The sequence below is a fragment of the Martes martes genome, assembly GCF_963455335.1.
Source record: "Martes martes genome assembly, chromosome: 14".
Classification (NCBI taxonomy): domain Eukaryota; kingdom Metazoa; phylum Chordata; class Mammalia; order Carnivora; family Mustelidae; genus Martes; species Martes martes.
In genome coordinates, this window is record NC_137902.1 from 30,852,574 (window position 1) to 30,865,068 (window position 12,495).

General features: G+C 41.9%; 1 protein-coding gene across 1 annotated transcript; it reads left to right on the forward strand.

The window, feature by feature from the left end:
• Nucleotides 1-2,479: 2,479 nt before the first annotated feature.
• Nucleotides 2,480-2,821, forward strand: LOC308355347 (translationally-controlled tumor protein-like; the record flags this gene model as incomplete). Its single annotated transcript, XM_080823523.1, has 1 exon — nucleotides 2,480-2,821. The coding sequence occupies one exon, from the start codon at nucleotides 2,480-2,482 to the stop codon at nucleotides 2,819-2,821; it is 342 nt and encodes a 113-aa protein (XP_080679649.1).
• Nucleotides 2,822-12,495: the final 9,674 nt, after the last annotated feature.

The following is a 12,495-nucleotide window of genomic DNA, read 5'->3' on the forward strand; positions in this document are numbered from 1 at the left end:
TGATGAAAATTTTGCCTCTTCAAGAAGGGATTTGGCATCAAGCATTTCTTTAATTCATTTGACTATAGACTCTCTCCTTCCTTGAAAGTAGCCGAGTATTTTGTTGAACTCTTTATCTGGAGATTTGATTTTGGGAAATGCTGATGAGAAATGCTGAGGTGGCTTTCAGATCTGACCTTAGGACCTTGGCTCCTTCTCTTCCGCTACGTTTGATGTTAAGTCTTAGGAGACAGTTCAGGGATGGGGCTGGAAATGGGTGTCAAAGGAGATTTATAGAATGGCAAAAAGCATATTAGCTCCTAAATGCAATGTAGTATCCTGGATTGGATCCTGGAACTTAAAAAGGCATTAGCTGGAACGAACTATTGAAATCAGTTTAGTTTAGTTTAGTTAATACTAGTTAAAACTAGCAACATATAGTCTGGAGTTTCATCAACAATAATGTGCGAAGGTTGGTTTCTTAGTTTGACAATGTACTGTGTAATATAAGATGTTAACAGTAGGGGAATGTAGGAGCTGTGTCAGCAGGCTGTGGATGGAGCTATGGGGTCTAGTAGGCAAAGCCACCAAGCCTGGTAACATTTCCTAGTCCTTTGCCTGGTCTTGTGCTGATCAGCATGAAAGGACAAGGGCTAAGCTAAACTCAAGAGCAATCACAAGAAGAAACTCAAGAGGCACCAGACCCTTGGTTAGGCACTTCCGTGTGCTTCTGTTGGTACCAAATTGACCCAGAAGAAAGGCCCTGCTAATAGCAAAAGGAGGGGCATTTTCCACCCTCCTCTCCCACATTCTGTTCTGGTTACTCAGCCCTCCCAGTCACAGCATAGTCCCTACAACATTCTTCAACTTTGAATTAAATTTAGGGCCAAAGTCCCCTTGGGGCCAGAGAACGTAAAATTTTCTAGATTAAGGACGTGAGCATGCTCACCTATCTGACTGGAGAACTGCAGTCAGATTGGGCCATAAAATCGTCAGTGGGTGTTGGTGGACAAGGCAGGTGGATTGGAGGGAGGAAAGCTCTGGCTGAGAGAGGCTGTGGTTCTGTAACTCTGCTAACCTTCCCCAGACCCTATGTCTAGGAGATAAATGGGTGGAGAAAAGAGAGAGGTAACCGCTTACTTCCATGTGCAGACAGACCCTGGCATTTATTACAGGCTTATCACCAAAGTCTAAAAGTTATTATATTTTATAACAAACAGTTATTACTGGGAGAGAAGGAAAACTAGACCTAAGGGGAACAGAAAGGGAGATAAGCATCAATAGAAACCACAAACACATTTTATGAGGGGCCTCTCTTAAGTGCCTTTCTTGGAGAATCTTGGTCCGCCTAAAATATTAACACAGAATCTTCAAGATAAAATTTCTTGTCATTGATACAAATTAACATAAATATGTGTGATGCATGTGATCGTCCTCAGTGTAGCTCAAGGCAGTGGGAAGGAAGGGAAAGGACAGTGCGAAGGCCTGGCTCGAACAATGCACTCCGCTGGGAAGTAAGCGGTAGGTGTACTCAGAATCACATGTAGGGAAGATTTCACTCTTTTCCAACTGTTTAAAGAAATGCTATTGCTCCATTCCATATTAATTTGTTTCTAGCTATTTAACCAAACCCACTTATTAATTTCAATGCTTTTAACCCGTTCTTTTTAGTTTCCTGGGACTAAAACTATATCATCTACAAATAATGATTTATGTTTCTTCCTTTTGATGTTCATTCCTCTTATTTTATTTCACATCTTACTGCATGGGGAAGAATTTTCAAAACAGTAGGTGATGATTGATAGTAACGGTCCTCTTTGTTATCATTACTATCATTATTTTGAAAGAGTGCCTCTCATGTTTCCCCTTTAATTTTATTTGCTTTTGATGAACTGTTCTTTATCATATCTTACCATTTTTCCCACATAGTGATTCATCTCTTCTCTTCTCTACCAGTTGGACTCCCACCCATTCTACAAAGATCAAATGAAACCCTTTACTCTTATGAAGTCTTTGTATACAAAAGTACGTGTGCATAAACACCTAGCTAATCTCAATGTTGTTTTTGTGTAGTTCACAAAGGACTCTCATATACAGATTCTCACTAGATGCTTTTGACAGACTACGGAGTAAGCATCGCTAGGACTGTTCCACAGAAGGAAATTCAATCTATGTGGCTGAGCAAGTAGCCCAAGAACTTATAATTAAATTGACTACAGTTTTGCATTTCAGGGAAAAGATATTTATATCCCAAGGAATTGCAAGAATTGAGACAGTCCAAAGTGTCACATCCAACTTACAAGATAAAGTATTGAAAAGCATCTTTCACTTTTCCACCTGCCCCCCACACCCCACTCCAGTGTGGTTCAGGCTCTACTGCACTCGCTCAGGCTCTACTGCACTCGCTTAGAGCTCCCGGCTCCCACTAAGCTCACACCGTCGTTGTCTTTCTCCAGCCGTGGTTTTGATCATCTGCGAGGACCTCTTCAGCCATGATGACATGTTCTCCAACATCTATAAGATCCAGGAGATTGCAGATGGACTGTGCCTGGAGGCAGAGGGGAACACAGTCCGTAGGACAGAGGATAACCTTGGAGACTTGCTGGTTGGTGGAGATTCCTCGGCTGAAGGCTGGGAGGGTGAAGGTACCGAAAGCTCAGTCATCCCTGGTGTTGAGATTGTCATGAACCATCCCTTGCAAGAAACTGACTTCACAAAAGAAGCCTACAGAAAGTACATCAAAGATTACATGAAATCAACCAAAGGCAAACTTGAAGAACAGAGGACAGAAAGAGTAAAACAGGGGCTGCAGAACAAATCAAGCACATCCTTGCTAATTTAAAAAACTATCAGTTCTTTATTGGTGAAAAGGTGAATCCAGATGGCATGGCTGCTCTTGCTGAACTACTGCGAAGATGGTGACACCCCAAATATGATTTTCTTGAACATGGTTTAGAAATGGAAAAATGGGGGCATCTGGGTGGCTGAGTCAGTTCAGCATCCAACTCTTAATCTCAACTCTGGTCTCAATATTAGGGTCGTGAGTTCAAGCCCCACATTGGGCTCCATGCTGGGCATGAAACCTACTTAAAAAAAAAAAAAAAAGTATGAGGTGATTGTGTGGCTTTGTCAGTTAAGCATCTGCCTTCAGCTCAGGCCATGATCCCAGGGTCCTGGGATTGAGCCCCGCATCAGGCTCTCTGCTCAGCGGGGAGTCTGCTTCTCCCTCTCCCACTCCCCCTGCTTGTGCTCTTCCTCTTTTTCCATCTGTCAGATAAATAAATAAAATCTTAAAAAAAAAAAAAAGAAGAAGAAGAAGAAGAAGAAGAAAAGATATGAATCGACGCTGAGGACAGGCATCTCAACCTCTTTTCCAAGCAGCAGTTTCTCACATGGGATGGCTTAAGGAGAGCTCCGTTGAGATGGCCCACAGGAACCCCAGACTCTAGAATTCAACTTCTCGCTTTTTCTCCCCAAACTTGCTTTTTCCCCCCTTTCTCTGTTTGGGTAGCTAGCACTGCTACCACAATCAGTGACCTGGGAGTAATCTTTGACATAACTTGTTCCCTCTTCCTGCCTCTCCTTCCACATACAATCTCTGTATCTTATTTATACTGACTCCGAAATATGTCTCAAGTTCGTGCACTTGCTGACTACCACAGCCCCAGACTGCGCAACTGTCATCCCTTGCCCATTGGTGCACAGCCTCCTAATCAATCTCCTAGCATCTGTCTGTTCACTTAGAAATTCTTCCCGTTGCAAGTAACAGGATACCCTACTTCAAATGGACTTTAAAATGGGGTTGATTTCCCCCCCTATCTAGAGATAGGCACTTGTGGCTTTGCTTCAGTCCATCTTTGTCTGGGCTGTCATCTCTCTTTTTTTTTTCTTAAGACTTTATTTATTTATTTGACAGACAGAGATCACAAGTAGGCAGAGAGGCAGGCAGAGAGAGAGGAGAAAGCAGGCTTCCTGCTGAACAGAGAGCCCGAGGTGGGGCTCGATCCCACGACTCTGGGATCATGACCTGAGCCAAAGGCAGAGGCTTTAACCCACTGAGCCACCTAGGCACCCCTGTCATCTCTATTAATCTTGGCTTTTTTCCCTTTGGTTTATCTTAAGAGATAAGGCATCGCATCAGTGTTCAAGGGCAAAGAGAAAGCAGAAAGGCAGCACCCAAACTTCTCATAAACACAGCTAAAGTTTTCCCAGAATTCTTTGGGAGATGTTCTCTTATCTCTTTAGCTAGAATTGGGTTCTGGACTCCCATCACCACACCTAGCTGTGAGGACGGCTGAGAACAGGAGAAACAGGATGGCTCAGAGCTGGGCCTGCCCATTTTTATATGGTCCTTGAGCTAACAACAGGTTTTATGTTTTTAAGGGGTTGTCAAAAAAAACAAAAAACAAAAATGACTACCTAACAAAATCCGCATGGCCCAGGAAGCGTAAAGTATTTATTATCTGATTCTTTACCGGGAAAGGTTGCTGACCCCTGAATTAGATCAAATATAATTTCCTAAAATGTAAACCTCATTCGATCATTCCTCCGTTTAAAAATCCTTCAGGGTATCCCAAGGATGAAGTGGATTTTAGCCTTACCCTTAACAAGCCCTATGAGGCTCTGCCTGATTTTGCTTACCTTTCCAATCTTATTTGCACCTTATACTGTATGTCCAACCATACTAGACTATTTTTTTTGTAGGTTCCTGTATAAGTTTTCTATTATTCTTATTAAAAATTACCACAAACTTCATGGTTTAAAACAACATAAATATATAATCTTACAGTCCCGGGGGTCAGACGTTCAAAATGGGTTTTTCTGGACTAAAATCAAAGCGTTAGCAGGGCTGTGTTCCTTCTGGATGCTCTCCAGGAGAACCTCTAGAAAAGTTCCCTTGCCTTGTCCAGCTTCTAGAGGCTGCCGGCTTTCCTTAGTCTATGGTCTCGTTCTCCATTTGCAAAGCCAGCACTGCAGCATTTTCAAATCTCTCTGACTTTGATCTGCCACGTCCCTCTTTCAAATAAAAGGACTCTGTGATTACATTGGGCCACCCAGAAAGTCCAGGATAATGTCTCCATCTCAAGAGCCTTAATTTAGTCACATCTGCAAGCCCCTTTTTGCTTTCACAGATTCTGGGATTCGGATGTGATCTTTGGGGGCAATTATTCCGCCTACGACAAGGCTTCACACTGTCCAGCTGGAGTCTTTACATTTGCTCGTCTCTCCCCCTGAGAGAGCTTTTCCCTTGGCCCGGCTAAACCCGGATTACCCTTTAGTCCCAGTCCAGGTGACGCTTCCTTTGGGAGGTGTTCCTGGACCTCATCAACATGTGTTTTCAGCGCTCAGTGCTTCTCCACCTTAGCAATGATCACGCTATTTTTCAATGGCTCGTTTAGGGATCAGTCTCTCCCCCCCTCCCCCAACACCACGTAAGGGCAAAAACCACGTTAGTTTTCCTTGGTGTTGTACCCTCAGCATGGTGTCTGGTACACAGTAGGTACTTAACACATATTTGTTGAATGAATGAATAAATCAACAAATGAACTTCTAACAGAAAAAGAACTCTGGAATGCCAAGGTTCTAGGCTTTTCTTTCAGGGCCAGCAGGACCACAGAGGACTAAAGGAATGACCTGGTCCTCTGGATTTCTCCTTGGCCCTTAGTAACAATGTCAGATGGCAAGATTAGAGCCAAAGCTGTAGGATTTCCCAACTAGAATAGTCCAGTCCGACTTCAGTCACCAAACGACAGTCACTCAAACTGAGAAGTTGGAGTCATCACCAATTTATAAGCAGCCTCATTTACCCATTCAGCCTTCACCACACTCCCTTCTCCCACATACAGCACTACTTACCACTGTTGCAGAGCTCCTTACCCTCCCCGAGATCCCTAAATTAACCCCAGAAGCTGTAATTAACACCTGCAGGGCCATTCAAATGCCCCTGATATTTCCCTATTTGCTCTTTCTTGAAGGAGTCAGGGAGGCAGCCACTGAAACCAGCCCTTTGGCTCTGGGCACTCTTGCCATGACCTCTAATCTTAGTATTTCAGAGTCTTTATCCAAATGCCTGCTTGCATAGATACTAACCACAGTAACAGAGCCAGGCGTGGATGGACAAATACAACAGACTGGTGAGGGGTCTGCTAAATTCTGAAAAATTTCACGTAGACCAGTAACTCTTGGCCCTAGCTGGTTGTACTGATCCTTTGAACTGACACTTAAGCAACGCCAATATCTAGGTCCCACACAGATCAGCTAACTCAGTAGCTCTGGAGGACCGCCTCAGCAGTTGTCGTTGTTGTTTTTAAGGTCCCCCCCACCCTGCCGCCTCCACCCCGGGGTAGAGTGACAAACTGTCCCAGTCTCCCCAAGGCTTCAGGATTTCCCTGGAAACGAGACTTCCAGTCCTAAAAACAGGACCAAAAAATATACATAAATAAACAAAAAATAAATAAAACCAGGACAGCCCCGAGCATTTCAAGTTGGTCACACTTTCAGGTGATGCTAACGTGCATGCCGGGCTGAGAACCACTGAGACTGTTTCTGTGAGTTGAGAAGGAGTATTATGGTTGCGCTATGGTTTTCCCCAGCCCGTATCATGATGGTAAGAGCAATGAGCAAGGAAGATATTGATTTGAGTCCTGGTGTTGTCACTTATCAAGTGACCTCTGACAAGTAACCTAATCTCTCTGAAACTTGATTTCTTCATCTGCAAAATGGTAACAGTAGGACCTACTTAACTGAACCGGCCCTGGTTCTAGATTGCAAACAGCAGACACCACTTCTAGTTAACTTAACCAGAAAAGGAATTTATTAGAAGGAATTGGATAGTTCAGACACTCACTGGAAAGGCAAGCCCACACTTAGTGAAGTTCTGGTTAAGACACCACCAGGTGCGGCTGTCCTTGACTCAATGCTACCACAATTTCACGAATAATTTCTAATTGGCCCGGAGACTTTGCAGTCATTCTCTCAAGAGTCAGTGTTCCAGGCTGAGCATTTAATTGGCTGCACTAAGACATACTGTGTACTCTTTAACTGCTTGAGGTTAGGGAGAGGACCACTTAAAACATGTTTAAGGAAGACCTGTGAAAGCCCTTTAAAGGGTAAAACCCTATACTTAGGGGTTCTCCATTCTGGCTGTAAGTAAGATTACACAGGGAGCTTTTAAAAGATCAGAATCTTAAGGGTGTTTAAAGGGAAGTCTTCATTTTGATATACTCTATGATCCTTAATCTCATTGAGTCTGAGAACTATTGTCCCAGGGGAACACCTGGTCCTTCTCTGTATTGAAAAAGATTAGGGGGAGATCAGAGCAATTCTTTTCCTTCTACTGTTACTGAGACAAGATAAGAGTGTTTTGAAAATGAATCCTCTGTGTAATGCAAACTATAGCCTAGTATCATAAATACAAAGAAATTATTTTACAATGCACATTTGTCTAGTGATAGATCAAGTCTAGTTATAAATGAAAATGACGGTCATGACTTCAGGAAATACGTGTTTGTCTCTGATTCTCTGATGTTTATCCTTTATCTTCTGTTTTCCTTTCCTGGTTAATTTGCCCAAGATGTATTTTGGGGATCTGATAGAGATTGCTCTATGTTCAGGGAAGCCTGGCTACCTGATAGGAACTCTGAGCCTACTAAGGAAGAAAGCAATTCTCCCCTAGAGAACCAGCTATGCCCACAGGGGCCTCCCAGAATCTCATGTTGGAGGTGCTGCCAAGATGGACTCAAGTTCTCTCTGAAGACACCACAGGCCCAGGATGAGTTTCTAAGAGGACGAAACTGACCCATATACCTGGGGTTTATTGGTTCATATACCAGGGGATTAAAAGTGTATACAACTTATTCTAGTGGATATGATTACATGATATCAAATAGGAGAGGTAAAGAGAGAATGAGAACTGTCAAAAACCCAGAAATAGTGACATTACGAGCACCAGATCAGCAAAATGGTATTTATTAAGAGCTAACTGTGCAGATATGAACAGTTTGCCAATTGGGAGCTTTCAAATACAAAACATAGGACGCTCAGAGTTACCGAAGTTATAGGATGGCTTATAGAATGAAAATGAGGAAGTTGTTAACCTTGACAGTGATTGGTTATTACAATGGGGGGTTTCCAGACAGTAGGGAATAGGTGAGAAGTGATTATTTTATGCCACTTTTAGGAAGCTGATCTGAGTTTCTATTATGATTATCAGACACATTTATAAGAAATAACCTGTTTCACTTCAGTTCATGAATAAGCTAGATTTAGTTTTGCTTGTTTGACTCAAGGAATTGTCAAGTTTGCTCTCCATTTTGTATTTACCTCAGGAGAACAAAAGGAGTTGGATGTTCTTTTAGAAGTATCTCTTAAACCATAGTACAGTAAACAGTTAAATTGTCTTTCTCTATTCTGAGAAAATATATTTCTCCTGACATACTTAGGACTCGCCGTCTCAAATCAGTATATTCTTTTTTTTTTTTTTTTTCAAATCAGTATATTCTTTCCTCTGAGAGCTACTGAGGAAACACTGGCAAATCATTTATGTTTAGACTCCTCCCCCCGCCCACCCCTCCGCCTCCCACCCCTCCCCCACTCCAGGCAGACCACAAGCTTCCTTTACCAAATCTCATCCCTAGTATAACTCATGTTAGAATTAATAATTTAAAAAATACTCATCTCGTAGGCTTAGATTGTGATTTCCCTAAGGAATTTGAAAGCATGCTTTGTCTCCTCAAAAATATTTATCATCAAATTTGTTCAGAGGAAGATTTCTTTTGGGGAGTATTTCCACAGGTAGCTAATCCCAGGCATTTCATCTTGACTCTTGACTAGATCGTATATAGATTTATTTAGACTTAGATACAAAATATCCTGAGTATTAGTTAATTTTAGGGGTACTGTCATTGGGATCTTTGTGCTTCAGGTGAACTGTCTTATGGTTGTAGTTTTGAAAACTTTTATTATAAAAAGACTGTTTTTATTGGTGAAAATTTGGCGAAGAGAAAAGATGAATGAAGCAAATGAACCACTAACTCCACCATTAACAAAAAAACCCATACTTAATATTTAGGGTGAATTTCTCTCTCTCTCTCTTTTTTTTTCTTAACTGAGACAATGCTATATATTTAATTTTATATTCTGATGATTTCAACTGTTAGGAAAAGTTCTAAGAGATTTCGAAATGGAGGCAAGAAGAGGAAAGAAAAATGATGCCCTCATGTCCTGTTCACTACTTTCTCCACTGAGAGGTAGAGATGCAAATTACTCTGGCCCATAGATATGCAAATTTATCGGGTGGGTGGAGGGATAAGATTTCCAAATCCCTAAGTAGATAGAGTCAGTTTTGTATCTATTTGTAAATTCATTAAAGTATTCCTGATTGACTTGCTCCTGTGGGATTATTTGAATTCTTGTTTGAACTGGTTTTAACACCTTACCGGTTCCCTCATTAATGAATGAGTGAAATTCGATCTTTGATGAATGCTCTTTATATTTATGTGAGAGTCATGATTTTATCTTTTTAAAAAAAATTGTCCTAACACAACATTGTATCATACACATTTTTCCATTAACATTTATGAATATGCGTTTGGATGACTCTATGGCATGGCATCATGTGAATTTAAGACATTTTCTTCACTTTCTGATGTCCAAATGTTCTTTGCTGTTGCCACGTTTTCAATATTTATACTGCTTACAATTTTTCTCTTAAATAGTAAAAGAATATAATGAACATCTTTGTCCCCAAATCCTTGTCCACGCTCAAAATTTTCCCTTAGGATAGATTGCTAGAAATAGATCTACTGAGCTGAAAGGCATTAATACTTTTAGTTTTCCTTTTTAAAAAAGATTTTATTTATTTATTCGACAGAGAGAGAGATCACAAGTAGGCAGAACAGCAGGCAGTAGGGGGTGGGGTGGGTTGCAGGCTCCCTACTGAGCGGAGAGCTCTATGCAGGGCTGGATCCCAGGACCCTGAGATCATGACCTGAGCCAAAGGCAGAGGCTTACCCCACTGAGCCACCCAGCGGCCTCAAGGTCTCTTGAAAGATATTGTCAAACTGTTCTCTTGTAAGAGATGCTTCTACCAGCAATGGTAAGACTACTCATTAAACTCTCACCAACATTTAAGATTATCACTAAAAAGCTTTGGGAAGGTAGTAACAAATGGTTATCTTCTTGTAGTTTAAAATAGTTTTTAGGGGCACCTAGCTGGCTCAGTCAGTACAGCATGTGACTTTCGATCTCAGGGTGGTGAATTCAAGTCCCACTTTGGGTGCAGAGATTACTTAAAAATAAAACCTTAAAGTAATTAACTTTTAAATTTTATTTAAGATTTTATCTGACAGCGAGCGCAGAGGGAGAAGGAGAAGCGGACTCTCCTCTGAGCGGAGAGCTGGATGTGAGGCTCTATCCTACCACCCTGAGATCATGACCTGAGCTGAAGGCAGACGCTTTGCCTGAGCCACCCAGGTGCCCCTAAATTTTATTTTTAATTGTGCTAAAGACACATAAAACTTCCCATCTCAGCCATTATTATTGTCGCAGGATTTCTTCTCCTTTTGTGCCTGTGGTTCTTTCTTGGTCAAGCCACTTTGAAGAATGAAGTGGTAGACCAGAGAGGTGGGCAGCAAAGCCAAGGTCATTGAGTGATAGTAAAGTTTATTGAATGATAAAAGCGCAAAGCTCCTGAACAGGGAGGCAACCCAAAAAAGTAGCCACCAAGCTTTTTTTTTTTTTATGATTTTATTTATTTATTTGACAGAGAAAGAGAGAAGAGATCACAAGCAGGCAGAGCAGCAGGCAGAGAGAGATGGGGAAGCAGGCTCCCTGCTGACCTGATCCGAAGGCAGAGGAGCAACCCACTGGGCCACCCATGCGCGTCTAGCCACCAAGCTTTTTGAGTCTAAGGGTTTTTATGGGCTTGTTGGTGGGTGGTTTTAATCTGATTAACCTTCTCTGCTAGTGTCATCCAATCAGGTTTTTGTCATCTATCAGGTGGGAAAAGGTGTGGGGGGGGGTGCGCTCCTTCCAGGGTGGTATAAAATCAAGGATGGTTTTCTTCCGGCATGTTGGGGGCGGGGGGAGGGCTTGTCCCTGCCTGCCTTTCTTCCATCTAGCCTTCATCATTTTGTGTATGGTTCAGGAGTATTAAGTATATTCACAGTGTTGTGCAGCAGATCTCCAAAACCTTTCCATCCTGCCAAATGAAACTTTATACGCATTGAACCCATATCCCCTCCCTTTAACCCCTGTAACCACTCGTCTACTTTCTGTTTCTATGGATTTGACTACTTTAGATATCTCATGTAGGTGGAATCATTCAGTATTTGTCTTTTTGCTGACCGGCTTATCTCGCTTAGCATAATGTCCTTAAGGTTCATCCACATGGTAGCATCACAGGATTTCCTTCCTTTTGAAGGCTGAATATTCTGTTGTGTGTATATACCACAGTTTGTTTATCCATTCATCTATCAATATGTAGTTGGGGTGCTTCCACCTCTTAGCTGTTGTGAAATAATGTTGCTATTAAACATGGGTGTGGGGGCACCTGGGTAGCTCAGTGGGTTAAAGCCTCTGCCTTTGGCTCAGGTCATGGTCTCAGGGTCCTGGGATCGAACCCTGCATCAGGCTCTCTGCTCAGCAGGGAGCCTGCTTTCCCCCACCCCACCCTGCCCTCTCTTGCCTCTCTGCCTACTTGTGATCTCTGTCTGTCAAATAAATAAATAAATAAAATCTTAAAACAAACAAACAAACATGGGTGTGCAAATGTCTTTTTGAGACCCTACTTGCAATTCTTCAGGATATATATACATAAGTGCGATTGCTGGGTGATGTGGCTTTCCATTTTTAATTTTTTAAGGAACTGCTATACCATTTTCTGTAGTGGCTGCATCATTTTTCAATCGCACCAACGTTTCGTTTTTTTTCTTTAAAGATTTTATTTATTTGTCAAAGAGAGAGAAAGAAAAAACACAGCAAGGGTAACAGTAGGCAGAGGGAGAAGCAGGCTTTCTGCTTAGCAAGTAACCCCACGTGGGACTCGATCCCATGACCCTGGGATAATTACCTGAGCTGAAGGCAGATGCTTAACCCACTGAGCCACCCAGGTGCCCCTCTCCCCCCGCCCCGCCCCGCAACGTTTCATATTGGAGCCAATTTCTCCATATCCCTGGGAACACTTTTTTTTAGTAGCCATCTTAATGAGTGTGAGGTCGTATTTTATTGTGGTTTTGATTTGCATTTCTTTAATGATTAGTGATGTTGAGCCACCCAGGTGCCCCTGATGTAGTTCTGTTCAGACAAACAGTATCTTGTTTTATCCCTACATACTTTTCCTATGAGGTTGAATTATTTCAGTGTTGACACTGGTGTCACATTTTACCCAAATGTTGGGTTCTAAAAGTTAACTGATAAGGCAAAAAGACAATATTCTGTTCTATTCTATACCAGTCTATTTTTTTTTTTAAATACTGATCGCCCTGTAAATTGATCTCAAACCCACTAATGGATCAT